The sequence below is a fragment of the Cetorhinus maximus genome, chromosome 3 (assembly GCF_964194155.1).
Source record: "Cetorhinus maximus chromosome 3, sCetMax3.hap1.1, whole genome shotgun sequence".
NCBI classification, from domain to species: Eukaryota; Metazoa; Chordata; class Chondrichthyes; order Lamniformes; family Cetorhinidae; genus Cetorhinus; species Cetorhinus maximus.
The window spans coordinates 198,015,156-198,034,442 of record NC_135881.1 but is presented as its reverse complement, the minus strand read 5'-3'; the positions used below and the strand labels follow the sequence as shown (position 1 = coordinate 198,034,442).

At 48.5% G+C, this 19,287-nt stretch overlaps 1 protein-coding gene across 1 annotated transcript in view; it reads left to right on the top strand.

Annotated features, from left to right (window-relative positions):
- LOC144679173 (coagulation factor XIII A chain-like) overlaps positions 1-18,948 on the top strand; it is a 122,401-nt gene extending 103,453 nt beyond the window's left edge. Inside the window, exons 11-14 of the mRNA XM_078539557.1 lie at positions 999-1,280; positions 11,832-11,992; positions 14,083-14,219; positions 16,398-18,948. Of these exons, the coding sequence (XP_078395683.1) occupies positions 999-1,280; positions 11,832-11,992; positions 14,083-14,219; positions 16,398-16,536 (719 nt within the window). The 3' untranslated portion in view covers positions 16,537-18,948. The remainder of the gene's footprint in view (positions 1-998; positions 1,281-11,831; positions 11,993-14,082; positions 14,220-16,397) is intronic.
- The last annotated feature ends 339 nt before the right edge of the window (positions 18,949-19,287 follow it).

Below are 19,287 nucleotides of genomic sequence, written 5' to 3'. Positions count from 1 at the left end.
AGCAACAATTTGTGCTGCATGAGAATAGGGTGCTGGTTGGTTGGCTAGTCGACTCTGGTTGGTCGAGGCATTACCATGGAGAATGCACCGGGGAACTATTGTCCCTAACACTTGTTTAATTCAAAAAAAAGGCACAATGCCTGGGCATATTCCTTTTGCCTTGGCTAATCAGAGTCAACTTGCCAACCAATTAGCACCCTTTTATCATGCAGTATAAATTGTTGTACCCTTTGAAATTTTGCATTCTTGCACCTGTCCTGATGAGTGCAAGGCAAAAAGCTTCAACAACATGCCTGTTTTCTCCAGCAATAGTTAGATTATCTGTAGCAAGGGTGGGATGGGGAGGAAAGAAGACTGAAATCCTAAATTAATAAAGCTGGAAAAGCATATGAGTGGAAAGTGAAGAGAATTTTTCCTTCGCATACCGTGAAAGATATAGCAAAGGCAAGAGAGTGGGAGGAAGGAACACAACACAAAGAGGAATCGATGTGGGGTATTTAGTTCAGCAGTAAAAGCTTTTAGAAAAAACAACTGAAGGTTTGTCAAAAATGTGAAAATCTGCCACAGCAGAATCGTGATCTATCGATGTCAACTTTCAAACAAACCGGGTTAATGAATTTTTAATTGTACAGGAATAAATTTTTAATTTAAATTGAATTTAGCTGTGAGGAGAATTACTTCATAGCATGAATTCATGGCGAGGCATGTTGCAAGAACAAAGTGACAAAGCTAGGTTGAATGAAACTCTAAAAATAGGGTAAAAGAGTAGATTTTCCAATCTATTTCAGGAAATCCCCCTCTCTGTCGTGTAGTATGCCTCAAAATCTAGCCCACTGATATCCATGCCCATTGTGTAGCACTGTATAAGAGAGGTCAGTTTACCAATCTGCACCCCCAATGAACGACGCAGACTGGAGCTCGTAAATTGACCTCATGTGCCTTATAATCACTTGGAGAAGAATTTACCTTGTTTCCTTTTTTTTAACCACCCTCTTTAGGCAGTCAGGCAGACAGGGCGGCACAAGATACAGCAATCCAATATGGTGTTAAGAAGGAAGAGGCTGTGGCTGAGACAGCAGTGGATGCGACATTAAATGTGCATGTTCCTGAAAAAGTTCTGCTCGGCACCAACTTCGATGTTGGCATAGAGCTCAAAAACAACAGCAGTGAGAAACAACATATGACCGTCCATCTCAATGGCTGTGTGGTGTTCTACACAGGAGTCCCAAAAATCCAAATCAAGGACAAAACCATTAAAGCTTCTGTGGAACCTCATCAGGGTAAGATCCAACGGTCTACATTTTCTGATTCTGGGGTTGGAACTTTCTGGTCCTGTTGGCGTCGGGAGTCATGGCGGGCGAGGGGGGGAGGTGGGGGGACGACAATATGGCGAGAATGTCAAAAATTGATTTCATGCTGTCCTGAAACCAGTTTGTGATCGTCTGCTCCACCCATCAATGGCGGGGCCACGTTTCCCGCTGCTGCACATTGGGAACCTAATTTCAATAGTTCAGCATCCCATTACAAGCCCTGATCACCAGAGTCATCCCCCCACCCCACTGGACCATCCAGGCACGTTGGCGTGATTGCACGCCCACATGTTTCACATCTGTACATAAGCGACATGCACCTGATGAGCTGCATTTCACTTAGGACTCTGAGGTTTGTTTGCCCACCTTGCTTCGGGCAGCACTCGCAGTCATCAGCGCCAGACTTCGCAGGTTGCACCACATCACTTTTAGGGGGGCGGCTCCAAGACAGATCTCTACCTACCAGACCAGCCATAAGACAGGGCTGGCTTTTCAATGGCCGGAGGACTAGGGTTTGCTTGGGAAAGGGGAGAAGTGGCCTCAGGCAAGGGAAGAGGCTGCAGGGCGAGAGCTGCACTGGGGAAGGGGGTATCCCAGGGTGTGTGTGGGGGGCACAAGTTGATCTGTGCAAGTGGCCTCAAGATGGTGAGGGCCGAGGAGCTGAGGCCAGATGGAGATGTGAGGGTGTATGCGAGAGAGTGAGTGGCGATGTCTCTTGAGCTGGCAGTGAGTGAGATGCCAGTGAATGTGTGATGGGCTTGTGAGTGTGTGAGTTTAGAGTGATGAGATAGTTGCTTTACCCTAGCATCATGGATGAGATCATTCTTCCGTTTTCTGCACTGGATGGCTGACCTCCTCTGTGCAGCATTGGCACTGACCACCTCTGCCACCGCCTCCCAAGCCGGAGTGGTGAGACTGATGGGCCTCCTGCGGCCAGAGCAGGGGTAGAGGACATGGCAGCTGGCCTCCAGAGTGTCCAGAAGGTATCACAGTGATGTGTCACTGAATCTGGGGCTGCACTCTTCTTGGCTTTTGGGGCCGTGTCTTCACCAGAGCATTCACCTGGGCTGCAAGCGTTGAGAAGTGTGCGCACGGCTGCAGTTTAAATATGGCGCCCTGCGTGAGAAAGCGGCGAGGATAAGGCATGTTAGGCAAATCGGAGGATGCCCGCCAGCGAGACAGCGTCTTTCCTGTGGCGGAACTGGGACGAAACAGCGCGAAAACCCACCATTGCGGCCGGCGGGTAAACCGACATTTTTCCCGCTCACTCCCGCAGTTTGTGCAAATCTGGGATGATTCCACCCTAGGTGTACTGGGGCCTAGTTTCTGGGTGTGGGGTGGTCGTGGTGATGGTGGTAGAGGGGGGGGGTGGTGCTGGGGTTGGGCAACAGCAACATGCTCATGCTTAATTAAAGTATTTATTTGGGGGTGGGTCTCGCCTGCATGGCATTTTCCACTGTTCAGAATTACAGGACATAACTTCTAAAGGACACCCATTAAAAACCGTTCTCCTGTATGGCTAGGAAATTGGCTGTGGGTGTTATTGATTTCCAGGGTGCAGGTGCATACACTGGATCTATAATATTTCTTGTTTTTTTTTAACAGCTGTTATTTTATTCATTTTCTCTGCTGAGGCCTTCGATTCACACAACAGTTTGTGAGAACTCTTCAGGTCATTTTGCCCCAGCGCTATTATTGGCATCAATGGATTTCACAATCAGAATCCACCCTTCTGGGAGAAGGAGGGGCTTTTGAAGGGTGATTTTTAGGTTAGCCTGCATGAGAAGAGTTCTGTGCGCACCCACCGTGTGGTTTATGCCGAAATCAGCAGATAGCCCTTACCGAGGCTGGCCATCAGAATGAATAGAGATTCCTGTCCCCAAAGGAGGCTAAGGCAACAGGTCTGATGGTATCACCAAAGCCAAACAAATACTTAACTGCAGTGTTGGTTGGTTTCTCAGAGGCACTGTATATAACACAGTGCATAACACTTCCAGTCGCTAGATCTACTACCCTCAGGCGTTCATTCTCATGAGCTTCACCTGATTAAAAACCCATTCTTCTTGTGAATGGGTCTCTGTGCTGCTGCTGTTAGGACAGAGTTGGTGTGGAAGCAACAGGAGTGCAAAACGCCCGGGCAGTCATTACAGCAGCTGCCATCTTTCTACAAGGCAGGGGCAGCAGACCCATGGGAATACCATCGCCTGCACGTTCCCCTTCAAGTCGTACACAATCCTGACTTGGAACTATATCGCTGTTCCTTCACTGTGGCTGGGTCAGAAACCTGGAACTTGCCTCCTAGCAGCACTGCGGGCGTACCTGCGCCAGGTAGACTGCAGCGGCACTCCCTACAAGCCGCTTCCTCTGAGGTGGGGAGGAGTTCCGAGGGGGGGAAGGAGTAAGGAGGTGCGAGGGTGGCATGTCCAGCTGAACGTGCAAGGGAGGGATCTGTGGAGCCGATGACTGCCTCCTGGGGTGCAAAATGAGGGTGGGTGCGGTAGGAGGAAGCTGTGAGAATGAGAGAGGGCAGAGTGAGCCTGTAGGGTGGGAGGGTGAGGGTGCATCAGTAGCAGTAGAAGGGACGGCGAGGGTGGTTGGTGGGGACTCAGAGGCAGACATGGACCCTGGGAGCAGGGAGGAGGAGGTCAGGGAGGTTAATTTGGATGGGGGTGGGATTTTCAGGAAAGTAGGAAGCGTGCATGTTCACCTGGACATTCCCGAAAGAAAAGAGCTGTGGCTGGTAGGTGATGGGGGGGGAGGTGAAAGGTCAGGGGGCGTTGACAGTGATGGCAGAAAGGACATGGGTGACTGGGGGAGGGGAAAGGACAGGAGAGCTAAAGAAGAATATTAAATGCACCATGCTTGTAAATCCAAAAGCGAAAGGAGGCTCGTGGTGGGTGAAAACAGATGCTGCATGGGAGTGTGATCAGTGGGTGGGCAGAGAGGCAGGTCAGCTCAGATGGACACCTGAAAGAGAACCCCAGCAGGCAGCATTGAAAACGCTCAAGACATTGAGATGAGTGTGATGGGGGAAGGATCCCATGTGCGTGGGAGAAAGCTTGCACGAGGCTCTGAAAGGCCCCGACACGCACACACTTCTCCCCCCAGAATCACTCGTGGGCCGGCTGTGTGCAGCTGAAGTGCTAGTGGGGGAGAGGGGAATGCAGGGGGAGGGCTCACGAAGCCTGTCAATGAAGCCGAAAGACACCATTATGCAATATTCAATGAAAGTGAATACATTTTCAGATTATAAAGTGACAAAAGCTGTTCAGCCATGCAATCAACTGTGATCAGAATTTCTTAACATTTCTAGGCCTGACATTTCTAGGTGCTGCCCTGACATCCGCAGCAGGGGTGGAGCCAGCGTCTGCAATGTTTGGCCCTGTTTCTCCTGATAACTCGGGAGAGCCGAGGCCTTGGGGTCTCGACTTGCTTTGGCTGTCCTCCTGTGGGCCAGCTGCTCCCTCTATGGTGACAGAGGACAAGGGTGAGGGGCTCACAGGCAAAGGGGACTTGGAAGGAGAGGACAGCCCCTAAGATACCTGAGTGGGTGATCCAGGAGTGTCCAGCTGCTGCTGCTCCTCCTCCCTTCAAGCGACTGAGGGCCCCGGCCTGATTCCTTGAGGGGGATGAGCACCTGGAGGGATGTTGAGGTGCCCCGTTTCCCTCTCGCGTTGCCACTGCAGGAACTCACCCATGGATGCCGCGATGGTCTGCGCACATCTCCACATTCTGCTGGACCAAGGTCTCCATGGTGTCTGCCATCCTCCCCATAGAGACTTCCATGCACGCATATGTGGGCACCATTTCATCAGAGAGCAGGTGGACGCTCTCCTCCGACTCACGTGCCACTCCGTTGAGGGCTTCCAGCAGCTCTGTATGATGTTTCCCCGCCTTCTGCTGACTCTCCAGGATGAGTTGGAAGGCTGGATCCAGAGGCCCGTCATCTGACTTGGACCTGACAGATGCCCCTGCTCCAGCAGCCCACAGAGTGCCAGGGAGCTTGGCTGAACCTGCCTCCTCCTGCTGCTGATATGTGTCTGTGCGGCGACCACCAGATTGTCAACCCGAGCCTTCTCTAGATCTAGGTCCCACCGAGGTGTGTGTCTCTGCGCTGGTGGAGGGTGTGGGTAAGCGCTGTGACGGGTCTTCCAGGCTGCTTATTTCCAGCTCTTCAATGGAGGAGGTGTCCTCTTGTCTAGAGGTGAAGTCCTGGATGGAGATGTGGGACTGGCTGGCTGAGGGTTCCAGTCGCTTGGCAGAGCTCCCTGTGAACCAAAATAGAGATAATTAGTGCATATCAAAAGCAGGGGAGAGAGCACTCACATTTGCGTTGAGAGAGGGAAGATTTGGTGCAGGATCCTTACGTGGGTGTTCACTGCCGACCTCACTGTCACCGCAGGCACGTTCCACGTCCACACCAGTCAGCGCGATGGCACACTCCTCAAAGTGAGTGAGGAGCCGAATGTGGGCCACTCCACCCCCGGTCTAGGACCTCTCCCTGCTGCTTTGAGCCAGTTTCTCCTCCATGAAAACAGATGGAGAGAGTGTGAGCAGGACACGGTGTGGAATGTTTGTGTGGTGAACGGAGCCATGGACGGGATGAGAACGCAAGCTCGAGAGGATATGAGCCTGATGGAGATGTGAGGGTGTGTGTGAGAGTTAGTGGTGTTGTCCCTTGAGGTGTGAGATTCCTGAGGATGTGTGATGGGTTTGTGATTGTGTGAGTTGAGAGCGATGAGAAGAGTGAATTACCCTGGCAGAACAGGTGAAATCATTCATCCTCTTTTGGCACTGGGTTGTTGTCCCCTTTTGCAGGGCGTTGGCGCTGACCACTGCTGCCACCGTCTCCCATGCTGGATTGGTGACCTTGCTTGCTGGCCTTTGCCCAGAGCAGGGGTAGAGGACATCACGACGGGCCTCCACCGTGTCCAAAAGGTGCCCTAGGGACATGTCACCGAATCGAGGGACTGCAATCTTCTTGCCTTTCGGGGCCATGTCTTCTGTGCAGCCCCCCTGAGCTGGAAGCGCTGAGATGGGTGCGCACGGCTGCACTTTAAATAAGGCACCTGACATGAGGAAACGGTGAGCTGTCAGGGGGCAGGCGAATGAGATTCTGCCTGCCATTGAAATGGCACGTTTCTCATAAAGAGGTGAGATTGAGATGATGTGGCACGAAAAGCCGCCACCACGGCTGGCCGGTAAAACCTTTTTCCCGCCCGCTACCGCACTTAATACAAATCTGGGATGATTCTGCCCAATATCCCTTAAAGAATGTCTTGCTGAGTATAAGGGCATAGCAATGCTTTGAGAAATCACATGAAGTCAAAAGGAGCTCTGCTGACCTTTCCCCTATCTTTTCCAACGTTCTGCTGCCAACCCAGCTCCATTTTTACCTTCTCCTACCGATTTGCCTGTGCATCTGCCCCGAACTTGGAGAGCTTTCAGTAGCTTTTCTATGGTTCTATGGTTCTAGCTTCCTCTTCCTGCAGATAGAATGCATTATGAGGGTGCTCCCCAGTTGCATCTGTCCATCACTGACTGTAGTCCAGCTTTAAACTTGGGGAGAGAGAGAGGGCAATGTTACAAACTTCTAGGGGGCATTGTTACTTTTCCTTGGATGAGCACATTCATCTCACGATGGTGAGAATTGGAGGTGCAATGTCCCTTTAAATGAAGTATCATTGAAGAAAAGAGGTAGCCTTTGTGGTGGGTAAAGTGAGTTGAGAGTGTGGCTGGTGAGTGTAGGTGATAGTTCAGCATTTGGAGAGGTTGCCCTTCCAGATATTGAGAGAGAAAAACTATGAGAGGTCAGGGGGTGAATGAAGACCTAGTTAATAGTGGAGGATTTTTTTTATTTCACGGGATGAGGACGTCACTGACTAGGTCAGCATTTGTGGCCCATCCCTAATGGCCCTTTAAAGCTGGTAGTGAGTTGCCTTGTTGAACTGCTGTAGTCCATGTGGTGTAGGTACACCCACAGTGCTGTTAGGGCAGGAATTCCAGGCTTTTGACCCAACGACAGTGAAGGAACAGTGATATATTTCCAAGTCAAGATGGTGAGTGGCTTGGAGAGGAATTTGCAGGTGATGGTGTTCCCATGTGTCTGCTGCCCTTGTCCTTCAAGGTGGTAGAGGTCACAGGTTTCAAAGGTGCTGTCGAAGGAGTCTTGGTGAGTAGCTGCAGTGCATCTTGTAAATGGCACACACTGGTGCCACTGTGCATCAGTGGTGGATAGATTAACATTTTAAGGTGGTGGTTGGGGTGCTGATCAAGTGGGCTGCTTTGGCCTGGTTGGTGTTGAGCTTGTTGAGTGTTGTTGGAGCTGCATTCATCCAGGCAAGTGGGGAGTATTCCATCACACTCCTGACCTGTGCCTTGTAGATGGTGAACAGGCTTTGGAGAGTCAGGAGGTAAGTTACTCGCCACAGAATTTACAGCCTCTGACCTGCTCTTGTGTCCACAGTATTTATATGGCTAGCCCAGTTCAGTTGAATGGTAATGCCATTGAATGTCAAGGGGAGATGGTGGGATTTGAACTCGTGTTCCCAGAACTTTAGCTTGGATTACTAGTTCAGTAAGAGGAGCACTATGTCACCATCCCCATGTTTGTTGGGACAAGCGCATTGACTTACCTTGACCGCCTTTATGAGGTCATTGAACCTTTCTCGATACCGTCTGGAGGTTGTAGTGACTGCCTCTGCTGTCTCCCTCCACACTGAGTGTACCACCTTCTTTAGGAGACTTCCTGCCTTGTGTGCCCCTGAAACAATTCTTCCTTGCCCTGATTTCTGTCCACGTACATCTGATGATCTTGTTGCTGCTGTCACACCCAAGACTGCTGCTACCTCAATAACCTGGCACTGTCTGAAGCTGTAAATGCAAACCCTCCCTTTAACTGGCTGCACCAGAACTCCTTCCTAAAGGCTAAAGGTAGTAAGCCAATGAAGGGTGATTTTTTGGCCTCCAAACCCGCCAACATGGCTAATGAGGATTCCAGAGGAGATAGTAGTTTCACCCCTTCCTATCTCTGGAACCTCCTCTAGCCCTACAGCCCCCTGAGATCCCTGCATTCCTCCAATTCTGACCTCTTCCACATCCCCGATTTTAATTTCTCCTCCATCAGTGGACGTGCCTCCATGTGCCTCGGTGCTAAGTTCTGGAATTCCCTCTGTAATCTGCTGTACCTCTTTACCTCTTTCTCTTCCTTTGAGACACTTCTTAAAAATATACCTCCTTGACCAAGTGTTTGGTCATCTGTCCCCGTATCTCGTTCGGTGATTTGGTGTGCACTTTTGTATGATAACATTTGTGAAAACTTTGGGATGTTTTACTACTTTAAAGGTGCTATATAAATGCAAGCTGGTGTCCCTGCTGTTGTTTCTCATTGGTGTGTGTCAGGATTAACTCATCACTACTGCTGTCCTTACATCAATCCAAGTCTGCATCTGAAGCTATGCTAATGAACTTACCATGAACAATTTCCTTCAGAGTTCACTGCCATTTGAATCTGACTAAAACCTGCCAATAGTCATTCAATTCTTATACTGCCCCAGTTGCTCTTTTCCTTCTGTTTATTATATTTATTTGCAAAATTGTGCAATTGTTTCATATTCACCATAAACGTCATACTGAGGGTTCCAATGGCAGGAGGTCCAGAATAGAGCATAGTGGAACTCCACCAGTGGGTGCCCAATCCTGCCACACAATACCCTCTCAACCTCAAACCAATCTAAATTTTTTCTTTATTCATTCCTGGGATGTGGGCGTTGCTGGCTAGGCCAGCATTTATTGCCCATCCTTAATTGCCCTTGAGAAGATAGTGGTGAGCTGCCTTCCTGATCCTCTACAGTCCATGTGGTGTAGGTACACCCACAGTGCTGTTAGGAAGGGAGTTTCAGGATTTTGACCCAGCGACAGTGAAGGAATGGTGATATATTTCCAAGTCAGGATGGTGAGTGGCTTGGAGAGGAACCTCCAAGTGGTGGTGTTCCCATCTATCTGCTGCCCTTGTCCTTCTAGATGGTCATGAGTCTGGAAGGTGCTGTCTAAGGAGGCTTGTGAATTCCTGCAGTGCATCTTGTAGATGGTACACACTGCTGCTACTGTGCATCGATGGTGGATGGACTGAATGTTTGTGGATGTGGTGCCAATCAAGCGGGCTGCTTTGTCCTGGACGGTGTCAACCTTCTCGAGTGTTGTGGGAGCTGCACTCATCCAGGCAAGTGGAGAGTTTTCCATCACACTCCTGACTTGTGCCTTGTAGATGGGGGACAGGCTGTGGGGAGTCAGGAGGTGAGTTACTAGCTGCAGGATTCCTAGGGTGGAATCCTCTGTGCCTGTGCCGTTGGGTGTATTTGGGGCGTGAGCGGACAATATGTTGAGAAGGCCAAAAATTGGTTTTCCGACATGGTGAGACCGGTTTGCAATCATCTGCTCTGCCCATCAATGGCAGGCTGCATTTCCCACCATCGGACATAGGGAACCTCATTGTAATACATCTGTATATCATTATACATCCAGCTTGTCAGAATCACCCCCCCCCCCCCACGCCGGATAACCTGAGTATGTCGGCGTGACTTCACAACTGAACATAAGCGACGTGCACCTGGCGGGCTGAACTTCACTCTGATCCTCAAGGTTTGTTTGCCAACCTTGCTTCGGGCAGCACTCGCAGTCTCAGCGCCAGGCTTCGCAGGCAGCACCACATCACTTTTAGGGGGACTCACGGGCAGGTCTCTACCTACCAGACCAGCCATAAGGCAGGGGTAGATTTTCAATGGCTGCAGGGCTAGGGTTTGCTTGGGGAAGTGGGGGAGAAGTGGCCTCAGGCAAGGGAAGAGGCTGCAGTGCTAGAGCATTACTGGGGAAGGGGGGTATCGCAGGGTGTGTGTGGGGGGCACAAGTTGATCTGTGCAAGTGGCCTCAAGATGCTGAGGGCTGAGGAGGCAGTCTCCAGATGAGGTGAGGCCAGATGGAGATGTGTGTGAGACTGTGAGTAATGTTGTCCCGTGCGCTGCCAGTGACTGTGTGGTGGGCTTGTGAGTGTGTGAGTTTAGAGTGATAAGATGGTTGCCTTACCCTGGCAGCACAGATGGGATCATTCATCCTCTTTCTCTACTGGATGGGCAACCTCCTCTGTGCAGCGTTGGCACTGACCACCACTGCCACTGCCTCCCAAGCTGGAGTGGTGACACTGGTGGGCATCCTGCGGCCAGATCGGGGGTAGAGGACATCGTGGCAGACTCCTGTGGCGTCCAGCAGGAGTCCCAGAGATGCAGCACTGATTCGGGGAGCTGCACTCCTCTTAGCTTTTGGGGCCATGTCTTCAGCGGTGCCCTCCTGGGCTGGAAGTGTGAGAGAGGGGTGTGCACAGCTGCACTTTAAATATGGCGCCTGGCGTGAGGAAACAACGATGTGACGGCATGGCCAGTGAAACCACATGTTTCTTGGGAACGCATGATTAATAAGGTGGGATTGGGACGGTATGGCGCAAAAACCAACTACTGCGGCCAGCGGGTAAAACGTCTTTCTTCCCGCCCGCTACCGCACTTAGTACAAACCTGGGATGATTCCGCCCCTAGTCTCTGACCTGCTCTTGTAGCCACAGTATTTATATGGCTAGCCCAGTTCAGTTTCTGATCAATGGTAACCCCCCCCAGGATGTTGATAGTGGGGTATTCAGTGATGGTACTGCCAAGGGGCGATGGTTAGATTCTCTCTTGTTGGAGATGGTCATTGCCTGACACTTGTGTGGCAAGAATGTTACTTGTCACTTGTCAGCCCAAGCCTGGATATTGACCAGGTCTTGCTGCATTTGTACATGGACTGCTTCAGTATCTGAGGAGTCACGAATGGTGCTGAACGTTGTGCAATCATCAGCGAACGTCCCCACTTCTGGCCTTATCATGGAAGGAAAGTCATTCATGAAGCAACTGAAGATGGTTGGGCCTAGAACATTAGCCTGAGGAACTTCTGAAGTGATGTGCTGGAGCTGAGATGATTGACTTCAAACAACCACGACCATCTAACTTTGTGCTAGGTATGATGCCAACCATTATCTCACCTCACTACATAACACAGAGACAATATTTCCAGTTGTTAATTACATGCCTTTTATTGCTAAGCTAGTTTTCAATTCAGATTGCTAATTTTGCACAGTGGTACTTCTGGTAGAGCTATCTTCTCTGTTAATTAATTATCTTTAACTTTGATACATCAGAAGAGTATGTTTTGTTCCTGGGTAATTGTCACGAGTTGTTGTGAGGTACATGCTGTGTTTTACACTCAGTTCTTCACATGTGGATTTATGAGGGATTTGTACTGGATGTACATTTTTACAGCCAACCGAGTGAGCAATTGATCTGAATTATTTACAATTTTGTACAAAGCAGGACACCTTTTTCATAAACAATAATGCTTTAAAGTAAAGAGACAGCTCCTAACTTTAAAACACATTGAACTGCAATGTTCTTCTGTTCAAAAGTTATTTTCCTAACCTATTTCTCTCACTGACCTCAGTTTATCAGGCACAAGTGAAGATCAAGTCAAAGGATTATGAGGATCACCTTGTTGAACAGTCCATTCTGCACTTTCTGGTCAGTGGACATGTAGCTGAAACAGGACAGACTCTTGCCGTCCAGAAGACTGTAATCCTCCAAATTCCAAAGCTGAATTTAAAAGTAAGTCTTGCATAAAATCCAATCAAACAATTGTATCTGGTAAAAGAAGAAAGCAAAATCCTATTGATAATCAGAAAAATGATTAAGAGCTTTATTTTTGCGCTCATCAAGAAAAGGAATGTTAGTCCTAGAATAAAACCTGTTTCCGTTTCAAGTACTGAGTCAAACAGTCCCAAGTCAGCCATGACAATTGGGTGAACAGTCCCAGGTCAGCCATGACAATTGGGTGAACAGTCCCAGGTCAGCCATGACAGTTAGGTGAACAGTCCCAGGTCAGCCTTGACAGTTAGGTGAACAGTCCCAGGTCAGCCATGACAGTTCGGTGAACAGTCCCAGGTCAGCCATGACAGTTCGGTGAACAGTCCCAGGTCAGCCATGACAGTTAGGTGAACAGTCCCAGGTCAGCCATGACAGTTAGGTGAACAGTCCCAGGTCAGCCATGACAGTTCGGTGAACAGTCCCAGGTCAGCCATGACAGTTAGGTGAACAGTCCCAGGTCAGCCATGACAGTTCGGTGAACAGTCCCAGGTCAGCCATGACAGTTCGGTGAACAGTCCCAGGTCAGCCATGACAGTTAGGTGAACAGTCCCAGGTCAGCCATGACAGTTCGGTGAACAGTCCCAGGTCAGCCATGACAGTTAGATGAAATTCTTTCTCCTCTGGCCCAATAATATGCATCAGCCCCAATCTCTGAAGATTGCAATCTCCTAAGTATTTTCCATCTTTCACAATAAGTGGATCCAGGAACTGTACAAACCCATTTTGTGTTTTGTTTTTCATTCATTCACAGGATGTGGGCTTCAGCTGGCTAGGCCAGCACTTATTGCCCATTCCTTATTGCTCTTGAGAAGGTGATGGTGAGCCATTTTCTTGAACTGCTGCGGTCGGTGGGGTATAGCTACACCCACAGTGGCTCCTGTAGCAGTTTGATACAACTGAGTGGCACTGCAGAGAGTGGTTAAGAGAGGACCATGTTGCTGTGTGTCCACAGTCACAGGTAGGCCAGGCCAGGGAAGGTCAGCAGGTTTCCTCCCTGGAAGGACATTTGTGAACCAGATGACAAACCAGTAATGATGCTCATTATTTAGACTAACCTTTTATTCCAGGGCCAGAATCTTTGGGTTGGCGAGCTATCCTATCACTCCAGAATGGGACATTAAGTTCACCACAGCTGTTTTAACTCCGCTACCACTCTGTCTCTGCCAGATAGTTAAAATCAGGCTTGATGAAACAGCTTGTGGTTCAATATCATAGTTTTTAATTTTCAAAAGATTTCAACTTGAACACAGTCTTCTCAGTGTCCAAGGAAAAATCAAAATGCAATTAGACTTTGGATGGTAAAGATGAAATGAAAGAAAGGCTCCTCCCTACTCTAGTATCATATGTTTTATACTGGCCCTATCCCTGATCACTCCATATTCGAGAACAAGTCAAATATAACCAGTTCTAATCAAGACTCCAGTCAATCATAAACACTGCTCCCATTTTCTCAGACAGCCGCTGCTGATAGTGATTCTGTTTTTGCCATTCATACCTCCTCTAGGCCCAACTTTTGTTTATTTACTTGTCCCTTTACACATCCGCTATTTGCCTTGCACCATCATCCCTTTTCTCATTTGATTTCTTCTTCCCTCCATCCTTTCACAGATGTCCCCTCATATTCTTACCTCCCCTCTGTCCTTTCTCTGCCTCTGTACTTACTCAGGACCTGGTATATCCCTAACATTTCCCAGTTCTGATGAAAAAAAATCAGTGTCCCTGAAATGTTAACCCTGTTTCTGCATCCACGGATACTGTCTGATTTGCTGAGTGTTCCCAGGACTTACCGCTCCTGTTTCAGATTTCCCAGCGTCTGCAATATTTTGCCTTTGTTATCCAGTCTATCTCTCTCACACCTCCTCCCGACCTATCCAACCTGATGCATAAAACAACATTAAAATATCAGTCATTGTGACAGTTCGCACACTTCTGTACATTTATTTCTCTGGGCACTTTCACAGTATCTGCAGAAATCTTCGGGGATCGGCAAGGACACAGACCAATCATCACCAGGATTTCCTAATGGATTTGCCTCTTGCATCTCTTTTCAGGCTGAGGGACCAGCGGTGTATGGGCGTGAGATGATCATAGTTATTGAATTTACAAACCCTCTCAAAAAGCCTCTGGAAGAGGTGATTCTCCGCATTGATGGACTTGACACACAGAAGCCTAAGCTAAAAATATTCAGGTAGGAAAGTTCTGTTTTCAAAAAATAATTTTAAATGAACGTGAATAAAACCCTTGCATGCAGTAGCGCTTGGAGTAGCACACGGCTGCGCGGATGCCACTTTACTAGCACATCTTCATATAAAAAAAACACCAGTATGTCTTTTACAGAGTGTGGTAAAATCCCATCTGTTTTATGTCTGGTAAGAGTCGAATATTGGAAGGAAACGAGAGGGTCGACTCTGATTCCCTCTGCCTGGCAGGAGGATGCGGACCGAGTGGGGGGAGGGAGCAGGTTAAGATGGTGTGTTGGGGGTGGCAGATTCACCCCACGTTATGATGTCTGCTTATGAGTGGGTGGGAAGATTCCACCCCCCTCACCCCCCAACCCTTTGGTATTCTTGTTATTCTGCAGATGTTTCACATGTTCCTCTGAGCTGAAATAGTGAGCAATAAAGTGAGTTCACTGGCCTGTTGTGCTACAGAGCAATAGAATTGCAGTTGATTCCTCTGGCTCCTTGCACAGTGAATTCCCCATGGCCTTCGGCCTATCAGCTGAAAATATCGAGCAGAGCCTTGGCTTCGTTCCACAGATAGAGAGAATCGAAGGATGAGTGACTCCTAATAAAAACAGAAAACGCCAGAAATATTCCACAGGTCTGGCTGCATCTGCGGAGGGAGAAACAAGAGTAAATGTTTCAGGCCGATGACCTTTTGTCGGGACTGAAAGAAGTGGGGACAGGTTTCAAGCAGCTTAAAAAACCTGTTACTTCTCTAACTTTTTCCAATTCTTGATGAAATCTGGGAGGTTAGGGCTGAGTCTTGCCGCTCGCTCGAGGCAGAGTCATTAACCCGATCGCCCCCCCCACAGTGGCCCCAGCCGTCATGGGAGGCCATTGCAGCCGGGCCTGTGCCTACCATTGACAGCAGGCTTCCCGTCTGCAGCAAATAAACACCGGGCGTCATGTAAATCTCAAACCGCTGGCTCCTCCTCCTGCTGCGCACTCACCTTCTGGGAAAATTGGAAGGCGCTGGGTAAGTTCCTCTTAGTGACCTCCTTTTAAGTGACTTCCCGGTGCTGCCGGGTGGCTGATGCTGTCACTGCGGCGAAGATGGCGCCGGGAAAACCACGAGGAGGGAGCAGCGCATTGGGGAGCCAGGCCCAATGCATTTTTTTTTTGGGGTGTGTGTGTGTGGTTTTTCTGCCACCCTGATCCCCCGCCAGCCCAGCTCACCACACCCCACCCCCTTAGAAGATGCCGGGCAAATGTCGTGACCTCATCGCGCCATCGCGTGATACTTCGCTCGGAGAGCGTTTGCAAAAGCCGACAATTAAGAGGGCAGTTAAGCCCATTAACGGCGCAATGGTCTCCGCATGTTTGCGGCCCGTCCAACCTGACGGTTGGCAGGTGGGCGAATCGGCCAGGCGGCCTTTGCATTTTTCATCAAGCCTCATCCAAGGCCGGGATGAGGTTTCTGTTATTAAATAAAATTAAAGTAAGAATCTGTGGACAGCACCTTTTATCATCTGATATGTTCAGGTGCCTGATTGTGATGCTTGGATTTTTTTTCCTGATTTTTTTTTTCTCTTCAAAACTTTATTTCATGGTTTTCGGGTCTGCGGCTCCCTGAGGGGCAGCTCTCTCCCTTCAGGGGGCTTTCTTGTCAGCGCTGGCCTGCGCCCGCGCCCACGTTGATGTCATCGCCCGCCCTCCTCCCTCCCCTACCCCGGCAGCCATGAGCTTTTCAGCGCACGCTTCACGCTGGCTGGCCACTAATTCGGCAGCCAGCGTGAAATCGCGGTCGGTGGTCTGGTTCCCGGCCTATCCCAGGCCCGCCAAACGAGCGCCGTCTTTCGAGCTGAAAATTCAGGCCCCGGGAACAGGTTGCTCTGTTGGCCAAGGAGTAGCGCGTGGCATAATTAAGGGGAAGGACAGTCAGCATGTATAATTTAAATGCTCGGCTAAGACTAAAAGGGGGGCGGGGGGGGAGGTGGGGGAATGGCCTACTCCTGCTCCCCTGTTGCTGTGCTGCCATGACAACGTGGCCCTCTTGTTTCAAGATGAATGCGGTCGAGCTATAAAATACCAAAGGCCGAGTTGTTATCCAAACACAAATCTAACCAGGAATTATTTATTAGGTCGGAATCTAGCTGTTTCAGTCTGTAATATATAAGAAAAAACCATTTTTTTATTTACAGCTCCATCCCAGAAAGTGCCACCTTCACCACAAAGGAGTGGTTTGTTCCCTGGAGGCGGGGCATACGGAAAGTGATTGCGAGCCTTGACTGCAAGGCATTGAAGCAGGTGGTCGGAGAGTTGGAACTGAATGTCATATAGGAAAGGGAAATGGAACAGGCCCAGAAACCTTCTCTCAATCGCACGGAAGAAGAGTTTCATGAAGAAGCGATTCGGAGCGTGTGTTAAACGATAAGCTCAAGAGGGAATTCTGACCTATGCGTGCTCTATTTTGGAGCTTGTTTCTCGTGCTGCCATGTCTCAGTAGTTTTTTTTCACTTCAGCCAATATTGAATTAGTGACGGCGCTTAAGCACTCATCCTCGTTACATTTTACGTCAGCCGCCCCACAACATATTTCGAACGTGGTAGTGCTTATTTTATTGTATTTTGGATATTGATAAACCAGAGCAGGGCTTATTTGAATAGGCTGTTATTCCTCTTTGCCTGTGGCTATACGGTCCTGAGACTTTTGTTGAAGTAACGTAATCCACTAAAATGTGTCAAAGAAAGTTTAGCTCCAAAGGATATAGCCATGCATCTTGTTACTTCTTAAGTATCTGAAATAAAGGGCTTCTTTCCCTCCTCTTTCCCTTTGCCCCCTCCATTTCCATTCTGGGGTACAGATCCACCGATACCAGCCACATTTCTTTTCATCCAAGTTGTCGTTTTTCATGTGTGAGCCCATATGGTGATCACCAGCAGAATGTTCAACTTCAAGGGGCATCACATTTGAACCCAACCCTGCTTCCATGTGATGCCCACCCACACACGGTTCATCACTTGCAGTTGCTCCTTTTACCTGGGAGCTACAGAACCTTCTATGTTTTTGACAGTCTCCAAGTGGAGACTCTGCTCCCTATGTTCTCAGCATCAAATGTATTCTGATTTCTATTTTAATATTGCCATTAATCTGTTTTGTTTTCCTTAAAATGCAATATAAAACACAATATTGAATATTTCTATGTTATTTTACCGATGTAATCGATAAAAAAAAATGCTAAAATTGTTTGAGCTAGCAGTTTTTAAGGTTTTGTCTTATAGGGGTTGGTTAAATAGGGCTAGGGTCAAAGGTTATGGAAGACCAGTGGACTTGTATATCGGGCTTCCTAAACCTTTACCGTTTTATTACCAATGTGTCTGTACCAGCTGTTTGCTCCCTGTAGAGTGCATCCCACTCAACAGATTCATTCTCATGAACTATCCCACCCCACATCCCGGTCAGCTGAGTACTTACAGCCGCTGCTATTACAAGGGCCTGCACCTGTATAACCACGTCCATAAATCCAACCACTTTGAACTGTGGTCACGCTGCGAATAGCAATACGACTCAAGGCCCACGCTCTGGCTTGTTGGACTTGTCTCTTTGGCAACTGAGGACCGTTGCAATATTTAGTGTAACACAGCTTCATGCTACCAGTGGTGTGCATCCCGCCTTCCCCCCTACCCCATTCCCTATCACCGCATTGCCCCAAACCATAAATCTGGATTATGTGGCTGTAGGACATATGTCGGTCTGAATAAGTTGTGTTTGAGTTGTACCCAAGCACAGGTAAAAGACTGTACATTCTGAGCCTCCCTCCCCAGTATCTGGATCAGCAAGTTTCCCCTTATAGATACCACACCCGAATATACCAATAGATGGAGTGGCAGGCTCATGCAAGAGGGAAGATGTCCTTGTGTTGTGCCTTCACCTAGTGCCGCAAGAACAGTGATCCAAACTAGTGGCATCCCAGAATGGGGAGCTTTCATTCCAGTTACCGCCACTAAATTATCCAACAATAACAAGCTGCATTTATATAGCATGTTTAACATAGCAAATTTAGCAAGGTGCTTCACAGGAGCATTATCAAACAAAAGTTGCCACTGAGTCACATAGCAGCTGTTAGGGCAAGTGATAGGGGTAGGGTTTAAGGAGCCTCTTAAAGGAGGAGAGAGAGGGAGAAAGTTCAAGGGGAGGGAATTCCAGAGTTTAGGGTCTAGGGACCTGAAGGCAGGATTGTAATTGGCGGAGCGATTAAATCCTCGTCTGAACTACGGAACTCTCCTCCACTAGTCTGAATTTCAGGAGGCTCCATTGCAAATCCACCTAGTGGAGTGCAGATCAATGACTCGAGATTGGAAATCAGCACAGAGGTTGGCAGTGTGGTCTACACATCAAAGCCTCGCAAAATTTACCATAAATTCTTTTTAGGGGGCCACAAGTGATGTGTTGCAGAGGAAATAAGTCTTAAAGAATATGGCAGTTTGTTCAAATACGTGTCCCTGCGAGCAGTTTTGCCTGTTCAGAGTGCTTATTAAGAGATCACAGACTGTCATGATTCCTGATAGTCATTCCCAGTGGGTGAGCCTCTGTGCTGGGAATGCACATTCATAAAATTCTCCCTAATAGAATTCATGGTACATTATAATGGAGCTTTATTGGTAGGTCTATATCTTATTGTATTACACATGTCCTTATAATGTGCACAATCATTATCCCAAGCTGATTGCTAATAAAACTAACTTTGCTCTAGCTCAGTCTTACTGTCTTCTTTGTGCAGCTAAAAGATCAAGGTTATATTGATGTGCTTCTTGTTTGCTGCGGTTAGTTAATAGGTTACTGCAGCTCCTCACAAAGCGATATGGAACACAGCTTCAGCCTCCCACTTTTCAATTCAGAGTCCAGGCCCCTCCTAATAGGGAAGGGAGATGGGACTCAAGAGTTGTCCCTTGGTCCTCTTGAGAGGAATCTGGATGCAGAACTTCACAAGTCTGCTTGGCTGAATTACCCGAGGAGAGCAAAGTGGAAAAAAACGGTAAATACCCCTTCAAGACAAAAGAAAACTAATAGCATGAGCTAATCCAAAGCATT